The 20,927-nt window shown below is 41.5% G+C and overlaps 1 protein-coding gene across 1 annotated transcript in view; it reads left to right on the top strand.

Moving 5' to 3' along the window:
* Positions 1–20,927, top strand: part of gpc4 (glypican 4) — a 70,512-nt gene that overhangs the window by 37,205 nt on the left and 12,380 nt on the right. The window contains exon 3 of the mRNA XM_028815764.2: positions 8,258–8,649. Within this exon, the coding sequence (XP_028671597.2) occupies positions 8,258–8,649 (392 nt within the window). The remainder of the gene's footprint in view (positions 1–8,257; positions 8,650–20,927) is intronic.

Genomic DNA, 20,927 nt, shown 5'->3' with positions numbered 1-20,927 from the left:
CATACGCACAAACAACAGTTAGGACCCGTCCCCCCACCCGAAGGCGAAGGGAGGCTACCCTCTCGTCCACCGGGGTAAACCCCAATGTACAGGCTCCAAGTTGGGGGGCAATAAGTATACCCACACCTGCTCGGCGCCTCTCACCGGGGGCAACTCCAGAGTGGTAGAGAGTCCAGCCCCTCTCAAGGAGATTGGTTCCAGAGTCCAAGCTGTGCGTCGAGGTGAGCCCGACTATATCTAGCCGGAACCTCTCAACTTCGCGCACTAGCTCAGGCTCCTTCCCCTTCAGAGAGGTGACATTCCACGTCCCAAGAGCCAGTTTCTGTAGCCGAGGATCGGACCGCCAAGGTCCCCGCCTTCGGCCACCACCCAACTCACACTGCACCCGACCTCCTTGGCCCCTCCCATAGGTGGTGAGCCCATGGGAAGGGGGACCCACGTTGCCTCTTCGGGCTGTGCCCGGCCGAGCCCCATGGGTGCAGGCCCGGCCACCAGGCGCTCGCCATCGAGCCCCACCTCCAGGCCTGGCTCCAGAGTGGGGCCCCAGTGACCCGCGTCCGGGCAAGGGAAAACGCCGTCCAAAATGGTTTTTCTTCATAGGAGGTTTGTTTAACCGCTCTTTGTCTCATCCCTCACCTAGGACCAGTTTGCCTTGGGTGGCCCTACCAGGGGCATAAAGCCCCGGACAACAGAGCTCCTAGGATCATTGGGACACGCAAACCCCTCCACCACGATAAGGTGACGGTTAAAGGAGGTTATATATATATATATATATATATATATATATATGTTTATGTATATGTATATGTATATGTATACACACATACATATACATATATATATATATATATATATACATACATGCAGTTTCAATAACATAGAAATCAATATAAACAACATTAACATTATCATATGAGAATATGAAGTAATATATAAGAAGCACATTTCATATAAATATAAATTATTAAACAGTAAAATCTTCTTCTGTAATTTGCTACCGTGGCTATTCGTTTGTCTGTCCAGGATTTTAAATCACCTGTAGCTCGCAAACCGTTTCACCTATTGACTTGAAATCTGGTACACATATAGAACGTCACGTCTACTATCTGCTTTATGGGTGATGATTGTATTACTCTTTTTATCCATCCATCCATCCATTTTCCAACCCGCTGAATCCGAACACAGGGTCACGGGGGTCTGCTGGAACCAATCCCAGCCAACACAGGGCACAAGGCAGGAAACAATCCTGGGTTTTTATCTTTATTTTATTTTATTGTAGAATCAACTCCTATCTGCGCACACCAGGGCGGCCGTGGGCGGATGCGTATGGTGTATTCACTCCACGTTATCGTGCATTGCGCTGTCACTGGTATTTTGATAAAAGAATTTGAACAACATATAAGAAGCGTATAAATTATTAAACAGTAAAACATTAACATTTAAGAAGTAAAGTTACATTAAGTACTACTGCAGTGCCTTCGGGTATACCTCATTTTTTGTTTGCCCATTACATGCTTAAATGTATACATTTTTTGGTGCACCTACCCGAGAACACACGACATATAACCGAGCGTGGGAGAAGCATGGATTTTAAACACGCGTTGAGTTCATCTGCTGGTCTCCCTCGTGAAATAACTGGTAATGTTTGACTAAAATCTACAGCGAGTAAAACGACATTACCTCCTATTTTTTTTTACGATCTCTGAGATCTTGCTTTTTTCGGTTCAAGGCTTCATAAGCTCTTTTATGTTCTATGGTGTACTTATCCCAACCCATCATCTTTGAATGTTGCAAGACTTTCGCCTTGTATGTAGATCGGGGTAATTACATTCATTGCATTCCTAGTCTGAATCACAATCTGATTGTATGGGTGGTTACCTGGCACTGTAGGGTTGCCACCCGTCCTTTAAAATACGGAATCGTCCCGTATTTGAGAATGAAATTGCGCGTCCCGTTTTAAATCAATACGGGATGGGATTTGTCTCGTATTTTTTTTTATCATTTTTTTTAAAGCAGCGTCTCATGCAAATCATCCCACACGCATTTTATGAAGATGCCTCCTTTCCTACTTTTGATTGGGTAATACTTGATGTCATCGTTTAGTTTGATTGGTCTTTTTAACTGTCCAGTGAGGAGGGCGGGTCTTTTAAGTAGAGTCTGCAAACTGTTGGCACTGGGATGTGGCACCCGCTGTAGTATGCGTCCCTTATTTTTTTGTATTAAAAGTGGTAACCCTACCTGGCAAGTAACACTTATGTTTGGTCATGAAGTCGTCTAAAATCCGCCACGTGCCCTCTTTTAATTGTGAGAAGCAGATATATATAGCCAAATTCTCGCGCTTCGTTGCGGCAAAGTACTGCTTTTAATTTTTTAAGAAGAAAATAAAACCTTTTTAAACGGATCGAAAATATACCAATAACAATTTGTTAAGGATCTGTTTTTTTGTGAACCTCGCTTTTCACAGCTGTCCCGCTACGGCGTGTGTTTCGTTTATTTGACAGTATGTAGATCGTGGTAATTAAATTCATGGCATTCGTTTTCTGAATCACAATCTGACTGTATGGATGGTTACCTGCCAGGTTACGCTTGTGGTTGGTCAGGAAGTCGCCTTACATCCGCCACGTGCCCTCTTTCTGTTCCCAGAAGCTGATCATAGAATGGTTTTAATAGTTTACTTTCAAATAATGCAAAGAGTATGCGACACGTGTTTCTCCTTAATTCTGGGCTCATCAGGCATACACACTCACTGCATCCCCTCTCGAGAATCAAATATCGTCAGCGCCAGAGTTGAAGCCCCTAACGTTGCGGTCAGCAAGTGGGCTAACATCCGCCATGTGCCGTCTTTCAGTTGCGAGAAGCAGATCATAGAATGGTTGAAACTGTTGCCCCTAACGTTGCGCTACAGCGTATGGTTCGTTTATACCTCGTGTCTTCTCATTAAACTTTTATCTCGCGAATATGTTATTGCAATCCGCAGCGGGAGTGTTTCTATAAACTTAATATAAACTTACGTTTTACACCGTGCTTTGTTTCCCTTATGAACATGCTTGTATGCTTCACTCGCTCCCTTCTCAATTGTTTAATGAATTTTTTGTTCTTCGCTGTTTGCGGCTCCTCCTTCATTTGTCCCTACTGCATTCACAGTCTTTTCACGTTATTGCAATCCGCAGCGGGAGCGTTTCTATAAACTTAATTTAAACTTACGTTTTACACCGTGCTTTGTTTCCCTTATGAACATGCTTGTATGCTTCACTCGCTCCCTTCTCAATTGTTTAATGAATTTTTTGTTCTTCGCTGTTTGCAGCTCCTCCTTCATTTGTCCCTACTGCGTTCAGTCTTTTCACGTGATTATGTGGGAGGCGTGATGACGTGACACTCAACTCCTCCTCCCACGGCCATCGAGCTGCCGTCCATTACAGTATATTGTGAAAAAAGAGGTTCCAGTTATGACCATTACGCGTTGAATTTCGAAATGAAACCTGCCTAACTTTTGTAAGTAAGCTGTAAGGAATGAGCCTGCCAAATTTCAGCCTTCCACCTACACGGGAAGTTGGAGAATTAGTGATGAGTGAGTCAGTCAGTCAGTGAGTGAGTGAATCAGTCAGTGAGGGCTTTGCCTTTTATTATTATAGATTCAAAAAAATTGAGAAAACCAGTGCCTTCTCCTCTGATATTTATGCTGCCATTTCTGCAAGTTCTTGGACTAGAAGGACACAGTGCTTTGATAATGTATGATGATATAAACATTTGATAATGTATTTTCAGGTGATGGCATCTAATCAGATAACACACTTCTTAATAAGTAAGATGGCACCACAATGCTGATAAGAGGTGTGATATAAAACTGTTTGTTTGTGCCGCTTTGTTTCACAAACTTCTCTGAATTTATAAATAATAACATAGTACTTTAGAGCTGTCTGAGCCTGAAGCAGTTTAGCAGAGTTTAATTGGTTTTCCTTGCAAATCAAGCAACTGTATGTACAATATGGTATATATGGAAAGGGACTGATAAAGCAAGGTCCTTTTTTAACAGAAGTAGCCCACTACAAGCTCTTTATTAATGAAGTGATTTCTGAACAAATTGAAAAGATAGTATGATTGGCCTGTTGGCTTTCGAAGCTTTATATGTAAAAACTCTTGTCATTCACCATTGAGAATCTTGTTATTGTCCTGTTTGAATCCCAGTGGCACCTGAAGAGGGGGCCTACAGTGTTTAATAATAAAACAGTTTCTGGTCAGTTGGTCTTTGTTACTGTTTCTTACCTGCTTCTTAAACTACAGTTTAAAATAATGCTTCCAGACCTCACGCATCTAGAGGGGATTCTAGGGTAGCACTCCATCCATGGAAAACATGAAAATAACACAAAATATATTTAGTTTTAAATCATACTCACTACTCTCTCCAAGTATCTGCATATCGTAGAAATGATGACATGATTGCTCTGTACTATAAGATGTCTTGGGACACTGGTTGCTATATAAAGACATCAAATAAAATAGTAAACTCTTCTCACAAAACATTTCTTCCAGTGGTAACTTAAGCTATTCCATCTAGGGCTAAGATGGAACTTTGACCTATGCAGATTGCACAGTCCATCTCCCGTGGAGATCATTGACATTACATTTGCTGTTATTTATATAAGTCAGACTTAATGTATTCTTGTAAACTAAAACACCTGTAAAACCAAAATGAAATTACCAAATACTTCTTGCTCTGCATATACATTCTGGCCTTGAATTACACATTTTGTTTGTTTCCAAAAGTAATTTTAGTAGTTGTAAACATAAATAATGCATTTATCACATTGAAAAAGAAAGTCATTCAAAAAGAGTTTTCTGTTCAGTACTCTGGATATGGTGGGAAAAGGTATTATTTTTTCGGGCTAGAAAAATACTGCCATCTGGTTAATAAATCTTGCCTTTTTAAACTAGTGCATGGCTTGTCAGACACCTTTCTAGGCCCTGGAAGGGAACTGGATGAGAATTGACAACTCCACATGATAAAATGGCCAGCAGCATGAGCCACTGTGCAGTAATGCCTCTTTATTCAAAGCCTGTTAACTGTGTTACGGCACACATGTATGTGAAAGGGTGAAACAAGAAAAAGAGAAAAGTTAGAATTCCAAAGAAAAGTCAAAAGAGAGGTTTACATTGAGGGTTTTTTCATTTGTAATCCAAATGGTTTGTTCACTTGGTATTTCTTTTCTTTCCATATTGTACCTCCTTTCTTCCCACCTAAAAACACATTTAAATGATGAGCATCTGCCTTTCTTTCTACATTTGAGGGAGGATCTTTTTCATTGCTTCCAGCTCTCAAATAGCATTGCAGTATATGTGGCAGTGATTGAAGGGCCCATGTGTCTTATTTTCTGCAGATGATGCACATTTGGATGAACTGGGAAGAATCCACCACCCCAAATTGTCTGTAAAATGTAACTAATCAGTTCCCAATTGTAAAAAGTACAAAGGGAATTGGTCTAGTCAGCAGTTCAGAAGCAAACTGTTATAAACTCAGCTTCCACGTTTTACTTTAAAACTCTGCCTAATAGGATTTTTTTAAATCCTTTATTTACTAATTTAATTTTAAATGAGACAATCAAAGCCATTCATAAGCCTTAGTTTTGGAGGTCAGGTTTGTTTTTTTTTTTGTATGCATTAGTGTGCAAGTAAAGAGAAGTACAAGCCTATCCAAAGTTCTTCCTCCCAGAGAGATCACGCCTGCCGAGGTGTCTGAAAGATCCAGGGGTCCTGCTCCCCACTGCCTGCTGTTTGTTCCTTCATCCTGCAGAGCTCCACCATAAAACACTGAAGGCTTAAGCGGCCTCGGAAGTGCTAATTGGCTTTTCCACAGCCGCTGAGAGGAGGAAATCCTCAGTGAGTTGTACTCTCACTGAAAGCCCCTTCCACGCGACCGCGCTTTGGGAGGCCTGCTGTCTGCTCTTGTGTCTTGGAGAAACCATCCCACTTATAGCAGGCTCACTGCATGTCAGTGTCATCTCCCTCCCACCAGTGCATTGCTTTCTCATGGATTGCTTCCCCAAATTTTTGATAGTCGGCAAAGTTTGATGCTTCAAAGTTAAAAGAAGACAGCATTTGAGTGCCTCATGCTTGGCTTCGTCATGTTGGATTTTTGAGGATTAAATGTTCAAAATGTATTCAATCTTCAAATGCTTCAGTGCTTACTCACCACTGCTGCCATGTTTTTAATTATTTATTTTTATTTTTATGCAATTTTAGATTTTTTTTTTCCTGTAGTGAGAGACATGAGTGGAAAAATGGTGGGGGGAAAAAAACCCCAGAGAAAAATTCTATGCACTTGCTTCCCAGATTATGATAAGAGGAGCGGGCACTGTAGACATTCCTGAGGATTAGGTCGCTTTGTTCCTTGTCTGTCGAACAGAGTGCCTGCCTCTAGCTGTCTGGGGTGAGCAGAGAAAGAAAAGGGGGATGGAATTTGCAGGTCAGAGGCTACAAACCAAGACTCTGGTTTTCTTTAATAATCCCATTTTAAATTCCTTGGGGTTGTGTTTAGAAACCGAGGGGGATGGATGGGTGAGTTGGGGTTTGGCTTCAGCATTCCTTGATGTTAGCCAGGCCTGCTACATTAAGTTGGAGCATTTGAGTTGTATGGGCTGCCATGTGAACTATACAACTTTGTTGGAAAAAGGGGAAGCTAGAGGCTGCAGGAGGAAAGACCACTCTTTAATGTGTGCGGTCCAAGAGGCGTTGCCGTAGCAAGCCAGGCCTTCAACCCTTTTATTCTGGAAAGAATGCACCTCTTCCATTTGTAAAACATGTTGATTACTAATTTAATGCAAGAATGCTTTTCACAAAAACAGAGAAAACATACAATTTGGATTTCTTTTCGCCAGCAAACAGAATCCTTTCAGGGACATTGACATTAAGAGTGAGATATAATTAGTATTTGAGCTACATTATTTATATGAAAATGTGCTATAGAAATAAATGTTGTAGATACTTGTCCATGTCTTTTAATAGGCATCTTGCTTAAAATCAAAGCAGTCCTTCCTTACAGTCATATACCTTTACATGGCAAAGTATTTTCAGGTAAAAAGTGCAGTTTGTAGATTTACTTATTTACATGGTTAAAGTATGATGGGGTTAAGTAACATTTGTAAGATTAGTTACTCTTTTTTTGGACAAAACCAACATTCTTATGGTTTCCTGTTCAGCTCAACCACTAGGATACATAAGCTATAGTTTCAGAGAGATTTTGCCAAAACTCTGAAGAGTTTGACAATTTTTTCTGATTGTCAAACTAATAAAATAAGGGGAGTGCAGTATGTGCAAGTATTCCTGTGATGTGCAACTGAACCCCATCTGCCTTGATCACCATCACATAGTCCATTTTTAGACCGGAGCACCCTTATTCAGATGCTCTGATCTGTCTTTATGAAATTTCCTTTTTAATTAGAAACATTGGGACTTGGTTCTTAAAGCAGTCACTAACCAGAGGTGCCAGCATATTTGGCTTTTGGGTCTAGTTTTACATAGCTTCCATACTGTAGTTATTTTAAAATGGCTCAACAGCATCCCTCTTTTATATATGTGTGGTCTGTCTGAACTACTGTCATCTTGCTGTATCTATCCATTTTTGATCCCTCTTAACAACTGAGGATTGGGTTTAGAGCCGAAGCCTTCTTTTACAGGTAGGGGGAAGAAACTAACATTTTCAAGATGTCTGTCTACTCATCCTGCACCAATTTAAAGTTGCCAGTTAGTCTAACAGAAGTTAGGACTGATAGACAGACTGCGTGATCATTAAAGTGTCCATTTTATTGTTTTCAAAGCAAGTTTGTGTTTTTAGTGTTTTTCAGATACTCCACATTTCAATATTGCCAACAGTGACCGGTATGATATCTTGTGATGCTTTGGTTATGATAACATTATTTAAAAGCAAAAAAAAAAAAACAATTTGTCCTTTCACACAAACTTTCATGACTGACATTTTCATCTTTAAGTTTCCTGTACGAGCAAAAGGAACATAACTTACTCAGGCCTACCTAATTCCAAATCAGGGTCATAGTGGCTGGAATCAAACCTGGATTGGGAGTTAGACCATCGCAATGCTCACTTCCACAGGGCCAAATTGGAATCACAAGTTAATCTAGCCTGCACATCTTTGAGTATAATGCTGTTTGTTAAACAATTTGAAACTCCTCATTCATCTGTTTATTTCAGTTTTTCATATGCTGATGAAATAATTAAATACATATATATTTTTTTCCTTCTGCAGAATTCTTCAAGGAGTTGCTGGACAATGCAGAGAAATCTCTCAATGACATGTTCACCCGAACCTACGGAGTGATGTACATGCAGAACTCTGAGCTCTTTAAGAAATTTTTCCTTGATCTCAAGAACTACTATGTGCAAGGAGGGGTCAATTTGGAGGCAATGCTCGCCGATTTCTGGGCTGGCCTGCTGGAACGAATGTTTGTACTGGTGAATGTTCAGTACCATTTCTCTGAAGAATACTTAGAGTGTGTCAGCAAGCACACTGAGCAGCTGAAACCCTTTGGGGATGTACCACGCAAACTAAAGCTGCAAGTCACGCGGGCTTTTGTGGCCGCCCGGACATTTGCACAAGGGCTGGCAGTCATTGGAGACGTCATTGGCAAAGTATCAGCGGTAGGAACCACTTTTTATGTTGTCATTTAAAATGTTGTATTTACAGCTTACTACCTAAGCCTTTTAGTGATCTGCCCAAGTAGAATCTGTCAATGCATAGTTTCTATCTTCATCATGTCATGAAGAATCATCCACCTTAATAAAAGGATAAATGTCTGTGTATCTGTGTGTTTGTCTGGATGCTATGTGTCTGTTATTCCAACAGATGGTGCATTACAAATATTGCATTAAAATGCATTGCATTTGTAATTGCAACAGATAGCGCATCTCAAACCTTGACATTGCTTTTACAAATCCCATGCCAAATTGTGTATTACAGAGACACATGTTTTGCATCTGTCATTCCAGTAGGCAGTGTATCACAAACATTCGTAGCAGTGCCTTTTATTACTACAAATATTTGTGATGTGCCATTTGTTGGAATTTCAAATACAATATTACTAAATGCATTGCAAAGTACATTCCAAAAGATGGGACAGAGCAAATGTTAACTCTGAGGTTTACGTGGATTTAGATTTCAACCCATCTTAGATGGATAACACAGGTAGTACAGCTATAAAGGGCTAGCAAAAATGTGCAACATGAAGCACTCAGCTCCTCTAGAAAGGAGAGGGAAGGACACACTTGATTGACTGCATTCACGGGTTGAAAGGTTGTGAATTATTGTTAAAGAATTAATATCAGCTATTCTGAGTGCATGTGATCATTGTAGTATATGGGGAAAAATGTTTTCCTTCTGGCTATTGCATAGTGTATTTTATGAAAAAAGAATATAACCCATGTACTATACACATTGCAATGGGTACAAGCCATGCAGTGTTTACTGCTACTGCATCCCACCTGGGTTTGAATCACAACCTAAGTGGTGTCTGTGTGGAGTCTGCAATTCTCCCAATTGTCTATGCAAGTTTTTCCTCCAAGTACCCCTGTTTTCCCTCCCATATCCAAAAGACTGGATTCTTGGGGTAAAGTGGTATTTGTTAGTTAGGGAAAAAGCCGCAGTCATACCAAACTAAGGTTGTTAGGATAGTTCCCACCCTGTTACACCAGTCTTGATTAAACATGCTTCAAAATGGATGGTTGGATAGATGGATTATACAAATTTTACTACTAGCTGAGAAAAGCCAAGCAAAATGACACCTTTTATTCTCTACATTCATAATGGCTAACACGGTACAACACCCTAGTACTACTAGCTGAGTAAATGAACCCTATAAAATGTACCCAAGTTCCCAACTTTTCCTTTTGATAAAAAGGTTTATTATAAAATGTGAATAAACAACATCTTCCACTGAGATGGGGAAAAAAAGCTTTAGCATAGCATGGATGCACCACATCTGGATGAATAACAGAAGCAGAAAATGTTGGGAAATGCCAAGATGGTAGAAGCCAGAGTATGCAGAAGCTGGTGCAATGTTAGTATACAAATGGACCAAAACTGGGCTTGTTCTGACCTCTTTCTGTCATCAGTACAATGCATAGAATGTAGCGATGAGTAATAATGAACACACACTTGTTTTGAACCTCATAAACAGTAGAAAGACTCATCTTTCAAATGTCTCATGTTTTACATATTAAAACAGAATGGAAAAGAGAAAAGCACAGCGATTGCAATTGAACTTGCAGTACCGGTTAACCCTTCATACAGCAGCGTGTCCATCAGGCAGTGTGCTATTGACTGTTACAAATAGAGGTGGCTGCGCTGGACAGTTGGCAACTCAGCTGGGAAATGTGACATGGGCAGTAATTTCCAGTCATGCAAACTGACATGGTCTAGCGATGAGATCAGTGATTGCACTCGTCAGATCTGACATACCCCACAAATAGAGGTCGCATAACATGACATTGGCGTAAGTGTTAACGAATGTTTAAGGATTCCCCAATAGCAAAGATCACATCTGCAAAAATGCTTGTGTTGGGCATCTTTTTTTTGTAGTGGCATTTTATATAGATAGCTTGATAAATTAGTACTTTATTATTCTTGAAAGGAACATTTATTTTTCCCACTGGCAATGGAAAATATTAAAAAAACAGAAAAAAGGAAATGCAAACTGTTACTTAAATGCAAGACACTGACCTATAAACACAGTGTAAAAATAGTAAAATAATATAGATATATTAGTCCCTATGTCAGTGTGTATCTGATAAGTGGCTAGAGTGAAGACCAGCATGGTAGGTCGGATGGCATTATACAGTCTGTGGGTAAAAAAAATCTCCTAATAGCCCTTTGAGCATAAAATTAGCTAAATGTCCTTCATGACAGGGAATAATGGAGAAGATGGGCAACATTTAGATATGATAACTTTCACTATTTTTCCCTTTTCTCCTGTTGTCTGCTTAGAGTTCAGGGATAGCCCTCAGAAGTTGCTGTCCTCCTTGATCAGTTTATCCAGGTGTTTGACATCCCCTGAGCTGGTGTTAACCAGCAGAATACAGCATAGTTTGGGAGTTTCAGTAAGGATAATCAGTGTTTGAGTTTTCATTGCATGCGAATGACGTTTTGCTTTAAGTGTGTTCCCTCCATAGACCAAATCTCATACACAATAGACTATTGTAGCCCTTGCCTTTTGTACTGACCTGTTTTAATCTGAATGCTTTATCTTGTTCTTATCTTTCACATTGTTTGACATACATTGTCTATCTCCATACTTCTCAAACAGAAATCCTTAAAATGTAGATGGAATGGGGATTTCCACATACTAAAATAAAACTGAGCATTATCAAAGGGAATCGGAGGGGCCCAAGAAACACAGAGTGAGTAAGAGCAATGGTTTCACTAACCTTTATGTGACTTTAAACCCCCCCCACTTCCCCCTCCCCCCCCCACAGATGTTTAAAGGGAGGAAGAAGAAAGAAAAAAAAAAAAAACAATTAGCAAGGTGCATCTCTAAAGATAAAAAGAAGTAAGGGGAGGAGTGTACATTTTTGGTGTACCTAAGAGGAATGTGTGACATAAGATTCTCGGAATTGAATTGGTGACAGTATGCATGTGTTTTGTGAACTTGGAAAAGGCGTTCGACCGTGTTCCTCGGGGGATCCTGTGGGGGGTGCTCCGGGAGTATGGAGTACCGGACCCCCTGATAAGGGCGGTTCGGTCCCTGTACAACCGGTGTCAGAGCTTGGTCCGCATTGCCGGCAGTAAGTCGAACCCGTTTCCAGTGAGAGTTGGACTCCGCCAGGGCTGCCCTTTGTCACCGATTCTGTTCATAACTTTTATGGACAGAATTTCTAGGCGCAGCCAGGGTGTTGAGGGGGTCCGGTTTGGTGGACTCAGGATTGGGTCACTGCTTTTTGCAGATGATATTGTCCTGTTTGCTTCATCAGGCCGTGATCTTCAGCTCTCTCTGGATCGGTTCGCAGCCGAGTGTGAAGCGGCTGGGATGGGAATCAGCACCTCCAAATCCGAGACCATGGTCATCAGCCGGAGAAGGGTGGAGTGCCCTCTCAGGGTTGGGAGCGAGATCCTGCCTCAAGTGGAGGAGTTCAAGTATCTCGGGGTCTTGTTCACGAGTGAGGGAAGAATGGAGCGTGAGATCGACAGGCGGATCGGTGCGGCATCCGCAGTGATGTGGGCTCTGCATCGGTCTGTCGTGGTGAAAAAGGAGCTGAGCCATAAGGCAAAGCTCTCAATTTAGCGGTCGATCTATGTTCTTACCCTCACCTATGGTCATGAGCTATGGGTAGTGACCGAAAGAACGAGATCGCGAATACAAGCGGCTGAAATGAGTTTCCTCCGCAGGGTGTCTGGGCTCTCCCTTAAAGATAGGGTGAGAAGCTCAGTCATCCGGGAGGGGCTCAGAGTAGAGCCGCTGCTCCTCCGCATCGAGAGGAGTCAGATGAGGTGGCTCGGGCATCTGATCAGGATGCCTCCTGGACGCCTCCCTGGGGAGGTGTTCCGGGCACGTCCAACCGGGAGGAGGCACCGGGGAAGACCCAGGACACGCTGGAGGGACTATGTCTCTCGGCTGGCCTGGGAACGCCTTGGGATTCCCCCGGAAGAGCTAGAAGAAGTGGCCGGGGAGAGGGAAGTCTGGGCATCTCTGCTCAAGCTGCTGCCCCCGCGACCCGACCTCGGATAAGCAGGAGACAATGGATGGATGGATGGATGTAACGACCGGTAAATACAGTAGTTTGCCTTTTACACATTTACACAGCAATCTAACTTTACAAAATGCAATTTAGATTTATACATGTAAGCAGCACAATAAGCGCCATGGAAAGCAACTCCTCTATGCCCGCTCTTTTAGAAATTTTTTTTCATCCGTGATAGGTAACCAATCAGGGAAGGGCCAGGAAATAAGCACAAGCGTGTTTATACAGTAATTGACAATGTAGTAGTGTGGGTAGGGCCCAAGTTTATAAACTGTTAATTGATTAGTTTAGGACAACCTAAACTTTAGAACACAGAGTACAGTGCATACAGAGTGCACAGTGTAATATAAAGTTTAGTTATTTTATTTAAAGAAAGCCTACATACACAAAGTTTCACATGAGCAGCCAAACTACTGCGCTTTGACAGAACTGATAGCAGGAGTAGAAGAACAACAAGCTTATCCCCCCTGTTAATGTGTTGCTGCTGAAATACGTCTTTTGGGTTAGAGAGCTGTGTACAAATTTTATACTGCAGAGTAATCCATCCATCCTTTTGCTCTCTGATCCAATTCTCCAGTTCAGGGTCAATGTGCATCTCGGCAATGTGCGGAACACCACATTCAACTTAGAATGTGGTGCACACCCATTAAAGTTTAGCTTAGTTATACTGAGACACCAGTTAACAGAATCAATTGGGATAATTTGGGGGGTAAAGCCTCGTGGAAACAAGGCAGAAAATATGTACATTCCATAGAGGTAGTAGCTGACAACTGATTTGAACTGGATTGTGGAGCTGGAATATAGTAGGACTAGCCACTGCGTCACTATGATGCCTGCTTGAAATTATAATTTAAATGATTTTCTTTCTAATTAAAAAAATTTGGATTTGCTTTTATTCATCAATTTCCATTGTTCCTGATATCACTTACTTGAAACTGGAATAAGTCCCGAGACATTCTGCTTTTCATAAATTATTGCTTTTTATGTTACTCAATTGGTATGTTGTGTGGGGTTGGTTTCCACCATGCAGCAGTTATTGCATGTGTAGACTTTTACTTGCTAGAAAGCCTGAATTGAATTATGCAAGTTTTGAGAATGTTAACAAATCGGCTGATAAATCTGAGTATTGCTACAAGTGCCAGTACAGAAGAAATGTGTTAAACGCATCTGTAGTCTAAATGTTCCAATGAAGTGCATTTCTCCCAATACAATATGACTAGAATACTACCATTTCTGACTGACCTGGTTATCCATCCATCCATCCTCTTCCGCTTATCCGAGGTCGGGTCGCGGGGGCAGCAGCTTGAGCAGAGATGCCCAGACTTCCCTCTCCCCGGCCACTTCTTCTAGCTCTTCCGGGAGAATCCCAAGGCGTTCCCAGGCCAGCCGAGAGACATAGTCCCTCCAGCGTGCCCTGGGTCTTCCCCGGGGCCTCCTTCCAGTTAGACGTGCCCGGAACACCTCACCAGGGAGGCGTCCAGAGTCATCCTGATCAGATGCCCAAGCCACCTCATCTGACTCCTCTTGATGCGGAGGAGCAGTGGCTCTACTCTGAGCCCCTCCCGGATGACTGAGCTTCTCACCCTATCTTTAAGGGAAAGCCCAGACACCCTGCGGAGGAAACTCATTTCAGCCGCTTGTATTCGCGATCTCGTTCTTTCGGTCACTTATTGGTTATTATTTTTTATTTTATTTTATTGAATAAGGCAAGAGGTCAATATTGCATCATGCCTTTGTCTAATTTGGGTGGTCACATTGTTTGCTCTAAATTATTCTTCTGGGAGCTACCTCTTCAAAGGGAATTCACACAAAATTTCCCATTGGAAATATTGTATTTCCACACAGCTCATAAACATGGCATGTGAAGGTACAGCTGGTAGTATATGTGTCTAAAAGTAACCATGAGTCCATGAGTTAATCTAATGTGGTTTGCACATGATGTACCTAGGCATCAGCCATTAGCTAATTTCTGAGTTCTATGTAGCTAAAACCTTAAGAAACGCAATTATTGTTTATCGTCAATGAAAGGCTGCACCATATCATTAGAGGTAATTGCTGGGTAGGAGCATTGAAAGTCACGTTTCCTGCCACCACTGCTTGTCTTTGGACAGTACGTCTTTGCCCTTTTCACATATGCTATCCTGGAAGATATTTGGTTTACCATCCTAGAAATTTCCTGGAAGTGACTTGTCCACACATACCAGGGAAACATGGTAATTTCAGGTATTCATCTAAAAGAAAATACAACGATGAGCTGCAGTGGTCAAGTGTTGACGGAACTGTATTTATTTTTTTTCTTTGTGTAGTGCATTTGAATCCCTAAAATGTATCAAGTAGATAAATATTAAACAACAATACAGATTGGAAATTGAAAAACGTAGTTAAATATGAAGTACCATGAATGTATGTGACTCTGTTTTTACTGTTGCACAAAGCTGCACCAATATGAGTTTCCAAGAAACTTGCACAGTGCACTGCTGCTTCCCATGGTTTTGCAGCTTCAAAAACACACTGCCTCTTTCTCTGTTGGGAAATTGCATCTGTAACAGAAGCTGATAGGCCTATGTAAAATGAGAGGCAGCTAACAGAGTTCACTTTCGCTTTGATGGAGAAGAGCTTTTCTGTTTTAAAATTTAGACACTTTTCAAAAAGCGATTTTAACAAAAAATTAAACCTCTGCTGAACAATCGAGTAACACTTTCCATCCATCATCACCCACATCTCATTTGATTGGTTCACACACATGAACATTATCCCTTTTAAAAGGGGGTGCTGTAAAATTTTGCAGTTTTCTGGCTTTGTTTACACTTAAATCAATCAAGGAAATTCCTGGGAAATACACAAGGTCACCACCTGGAAAATTACCAGGTCAATTTTCCTGGGATTCCTGGTCCAGCTTTGTTTACACATTGCATTCGACCTGGGAATTTACTGGCATACTGTATCTTGAATGTGTGAAAAGGGTTCTTGTGCTTGAGTGGTTTTTAAATTTCAGAAGATCTGTAATATGTACTAATCCTTTGCTCCTTACTTCAGCCATTTTTTTTTAAACCATGAAGCAGATGTTTGTGATCTTGACTATCTTATACTCTGGGTGTTTGAATTCAAATATATCAAGAATTGTAAACCATCACAGTGCATGTCTTTGCCATAAAGGACAACTCTTCACCTCCTTCCAGATTCTATTTATAGTGGCATGCTAATGAACCCTGACTGGACTCGAGAGTGACTTCAGTGTGAAACTCAGTGTCTTGTGAAATGTCGCTGCATGTTGCTATTCTTAAGCCAATGTCCTACTGCATGACTTTTAATCGAAGGGGATGTCAAACTTAACAACTTCAGTTGCTGATCTTGTAGCCTTAGCATTTTCTATTACATAGGTAGAAATTTCAGGGTCTATTGAATTAAATGACTGCATAACAACTTTACCACACAGTTTTACATCTCAAAAGTATTGCAAGCTCACCAGATTTTTTTCTGTCAGCCAATAATATGCAGCCTCACCATGCTGGTGCTGTCCAAACGCTTTCCAACTGCAGTGAGTTCAGCTGCACACTCTGTCCTTTCTTTTTTCCCCATTCTGTCATGGCACATAAAACATGCAACATCTCTCTGTTTGTCAAGTCCAAAGCAGCTGTGCTTCTTGCGCCTTGTAGCTGCATCATTTGCAGTGTACTTCCAGCTGAGCTCTCATTGGTTGACAGCTCTCACATTCACACAAGCCCACTGCTACTATTTAAGATAAAATCACACCTGTTTGTTCTTTATTTCGTCTTATACGATTTCTCGTATTAGAAATTTGTTAGTTTTCGCATACCCCTTGGGGTTAGAGCGCAGGGTCAGCCATTGTACAGCACCCCTGGAGCAATTACAGGTTAAGGGTCTTGCTCAAGGGCCCAGCAGAGTAGGATCTCTTTTGGCAGTGACGGGGATTCGAACCGGCAACCTTCTGGATACCAGCGCAGATCCTTAGCCTCAGAGCCACCACTCCGCCCCTGAGACTTTGTCCATACTATTATGTTTTCATTTTAAAATGAGTTTTTAAATGAAAATACTCTCCATCCACACTAAAGTTTCTGCATTGTTTACAAATATATCTCTGCTCCTGCTAAAACAACTGAAAAGACGTATAACATTGATGTTTGCTGGGCATGCATGCATTCGTGGAAAACTCTGTGATGGGAGAGTTTAGTGAAAAACTTGGAGGCTTGTGAAATCCAATTCCCATGTGCTTAATGCGCTTTCAAAACTAGCCACTTGCATTTACAGCATAGAAAAAGGCATTTTTTAAGGAGGTGCAGCGAATTTCCCCTGTATCACAGTAATGCACTGATCACAGTTGTAAAACTAACTCAATAAATAAATAAATGCATACATTTGCATGTCTGAATCATTGTGTTACTGTATTGTGCTCTTTTGTCTCTGTCCTGTATACATCTGAGCTCGGCTGCATTCTACACCCACCCACTTTAAGCACCTTGTTATTAATTTTGTTGTGTAAAGCATGCCTCCTTATTGAATGACAATTGTAGCAATAGGTAATAATTCACCATTTGCACATGCCTGCTATGTTGGAGTATTTTTTTTCTTTTTTTCCTTCTGAAGGGTGACCAATGGGACTGAGTTGTTGTAATAAGCAGGATCCAATCAGGGAATTGTGATCTAATAAACACAAACCAATCTGAGTACAGTACTGTGCAAAAGTTTTAGGCAGGTGTGAAAAAATGCTGTAAACAAAGAATGCTTTCAAAAATGGAAGTGTTAATCATTTATTTTCATCAATCAACAAAATGCAGTGAATGAACAAAAGAGAAATCTAAATCAAATCAATATTTGGTGTGACCATCCATTGCCTTCAAAACTTCTAGGTACACTTGCACACAGTTTTTGAAGGAACTTGGCTGATAGGTTGTTCCAAACATCTTGGAAAACTAACCTCAGATCTGTGGGGGCCACACCATCACTTCCAGGACTTCTTGTTCTTCTTTAGGCTGAAGATAGTTCTTAATGACTTTGGCTGTATGTTTGGGGTCATTGTCCTGCTGCAGAATAAATTTGGGGCCAATCATATGCCTCCCTGATGGTATTGCATGATGGATAAGTATCTGCCTGTATTTCTCAACATTGAGAACACCATTAATCCTGACCAAATCTCCAACTCCATTTGCAGAAATGCAGCCCCAAACGTTCAAGGAACATCCACCATGCTTCACTGTTGCCTGCAGACACTCATTATTGTACCGCTCTCCAGCCCTTTGACGAACAAACTGCCTTCTGCTACAGTCAAATATTCAAATTTTGACTCATCAGTCCAGAGCACCTGCTGCCATTTTTCTGCACTCCAGTTCATATGTTTTCGTGCATACTTGAGTCGCTTGGCCTTGTTTCCACGTCGGAGGTATGGCTTTTTGGCTGCAACTCTTCCATGGAGACCACTTCTGGCCAGACTTCTTCGTACAGTAGATGGGTGTACCTGGGTCTCACTGGTTTCTGCCAGTTCTGAGCTGATGGCACTGCTAGACATCTTCCGATTTCGAAGGGTAATAAGCTTGATGTGTCTTTCATCTGCTGTACTGTTTCCTTGGCCGACCACTGCATCTACGATCCTCAATGTTGCCCGTTTCTTTGTGCTTCTTCAAAAGAGCTTGAACAGCACATCTTGAAACCCCAGTCTGCTTTGAAATCTTTGTCTGGGAGAGACCTTGCTGATGCAGTATAACTACCTTGCGTCTTGTTGCTGTGCTCAATCTTGCCATGACATGAAACTGTCTTCCACAACCTCACCTTGGTAGCAGTGTTTGGCTGTTCCTCACCCAGTTTTAAGCCTCCTACACAGCTGTTTCTGTTTCAGTTAATGACGGTGTTTCAACCTACGTGTGACACTGATGATCATTAGCACCTGTTTGGTATAATTGGTTGATCATACACCTGACTATAATCCTACAAAATCCCTGACTTTGTGCAAGTGTATCTATAAGAATTGATGCTGGTTTGAAGGCAAAAGGTAGTAACACCAAATATTGATTTGATTTAATTTTTCTTTTGTTCGCTCACTTTGCATTTTGTAAATTGATAACAATAAACAATCATTTATATTTCTGAAAGCATTCTTTGTTGCTTTCTGCCTAAAACTTTTGCACAGTACTGTATGATGGGGGTCAGCATTTATAAAAACCTTTGTCACCCATTCACATTAAAACACTGTGCCATTATTTTCAGAAGTCTATGGCTCTGAAGAACATTTTTAAAAGCATTTTTTGGGGGGTTAAAACGCCTGTTGACGTGTTGAATTATACCTGACAATCATGAGAGCTTGCTATGATTATGTAAACGAAGTCTACGAATGAAAATCACTGCAAAAGTCATGTAATTTGACGTGGTGTTTACGTAGCATAGATGATGAATTTGTATTTTCTCTGCTCAGTTCCCATAACTGTGAGACTTTAGAGATTTGTTTACATAGATTCAGGTAGATGTTTCATTTGGATGATTAAATTATGTATTGCAGTTAGAAAAACATTTGAGGACAATAAGTGAACATATTGACTCTTGGGCTATGATGAATAAACTGAGCTGAGGTGTAAGCCATACTGGATACCTGGAAGCTGTAGGTCACTCATCTGAAAAACAGAAGTGTTCATTTTTACTGGCAATGGCATGTCCACATCTTTCATTTTTTTCACATACAGTGCATCCGGAAAGTATTCACAGCGCATCACTTTTTCCACATTTTGTTATGTTACAGCCTTATTCCAAAATGGATTAAATTCATTTTTTTCCTCAGAATTCTACACACAACTCCCCATAATGACAACGTGAAAAAAGTTTACTTGAGGTTTTTGCAAATTTATAAAAAATAAAAAAAAACCACAGAAATCACATGTACATAAGTATTAACAGCCTTTGCTCAATACTTTGTTGATGCACCTTTAGTAGCAATTAGAGCCTCAAGTCTTGCTGAATATGATGCCACAAGCTTGGCACACCTATCCTTGGCCAGTTTCGCCAATTCCTCTTTGCAGCACCTCTCAAGCTCCATCAGGTTGGATGGGAAGCGTTGGTGCACAGCCATTTTAAGATCTCTCCAGAGATGTTCAATCTAATTCAAGTCTGGGCTGTGGCTGGGCCACTCAAGGACATTCACAGAGTTGTCCTGAAGCCACTCCTTTGATATCTTGGCTGTGTGCTTAGGGTTGTTGTCCTGCTGAGAGATGAACCGTCGCCCCAGTCTGAGGTCAAGAGCGCTGTGGAGCAGGTTTTCATCCAGAATCTCTCTGTTCATTGCTGCAGTCATCTTTCCCTTTATCCTGACTAGTCTCCCAGTCCCTGCCACTGAAAAACATCCCCACAGCATGATGCTGCCACCACCATGCTTCACTGTAGGGATGGTATTGGCCTGGTGATGAGCGGTGCCTGGTTTCTTCCAAATGTGACGCCTGGCATTCACACCAAAGAGTTCAATCATTGTCTCATCAGACCAGAGAATTTTCTTTCTCATGCTCTGAGAGTCCTTCAGGTGCCTTTTGGCAAACTCCAGGCAGGCTGCCATGTGCCTTTTACTAAGGAGTGGCTTCCGTCTGGCCACTCTACCATACAGGCCTGATTGGTGGATTGCTGCAAAGATGGTTGTCCTTCTGGAAGGTTCTCCTCTCTCCACAGAGGACCTCTGGAGCTCTGACAGAGTGACCATCGGGTTCTTGGTTACCTCCCTGACTAAGGCCCTTCTCCCCCGATCGCTCAGTTCAGATGGCCGGCCAGCGCTAGGAAGAGCCCTGGTGGTTTCGAACTTCTTCCACTTACGGATGATGGAGGCCACTGTGCTCATTGGGACCTTCAAAGCAGCAGAAATATTTCTGTAACCTTCCCCAGATTTGTGCCTTGAGACAATCCTGTCTCGGAGGTCTACAGACAATTCCTTTGACTTCATGCTTGGTTTGTGCTCTGACATGAACTGTCAACTGTGGGACCTTATATAGACAGGTGTGTGCCTTTCCAAATCATGTCCAGTCAACTAAATTTACCACAGGTGGACTCCAATTAAGCTGCAGAAACATCTCAAGGATGATCAGGGGAAACAGGATGCACCTGAGCTCAATTTTGAGCTTCATGGCAAAGGCTGTGAATACTTATGTACATGTGCTTTCTCAATTTTTTTTATTTTTAATAAATTCGCAAAAATCTCAAAA

Source organism: Erpetoichthys calabaricus, chromosome 12, assembly GCF_900747795.2.
Source record: "Erpetoichthys calabaricus chromosome 12, fErpCal1.3, whole genome shotgun sequence".
Lineage (NCBI taxonomy): Eukaryota > Metazoa > Chordata > Cladistia > Polypteriformes > Polypteridae > Erpetoichthys > Erpetoichthys calabaricus.
The sequence above is the reverse complement of the archived record's forward strand: the minus strand, read 5'-3'. Positions and strand labels throughout refer to the sequence as shown.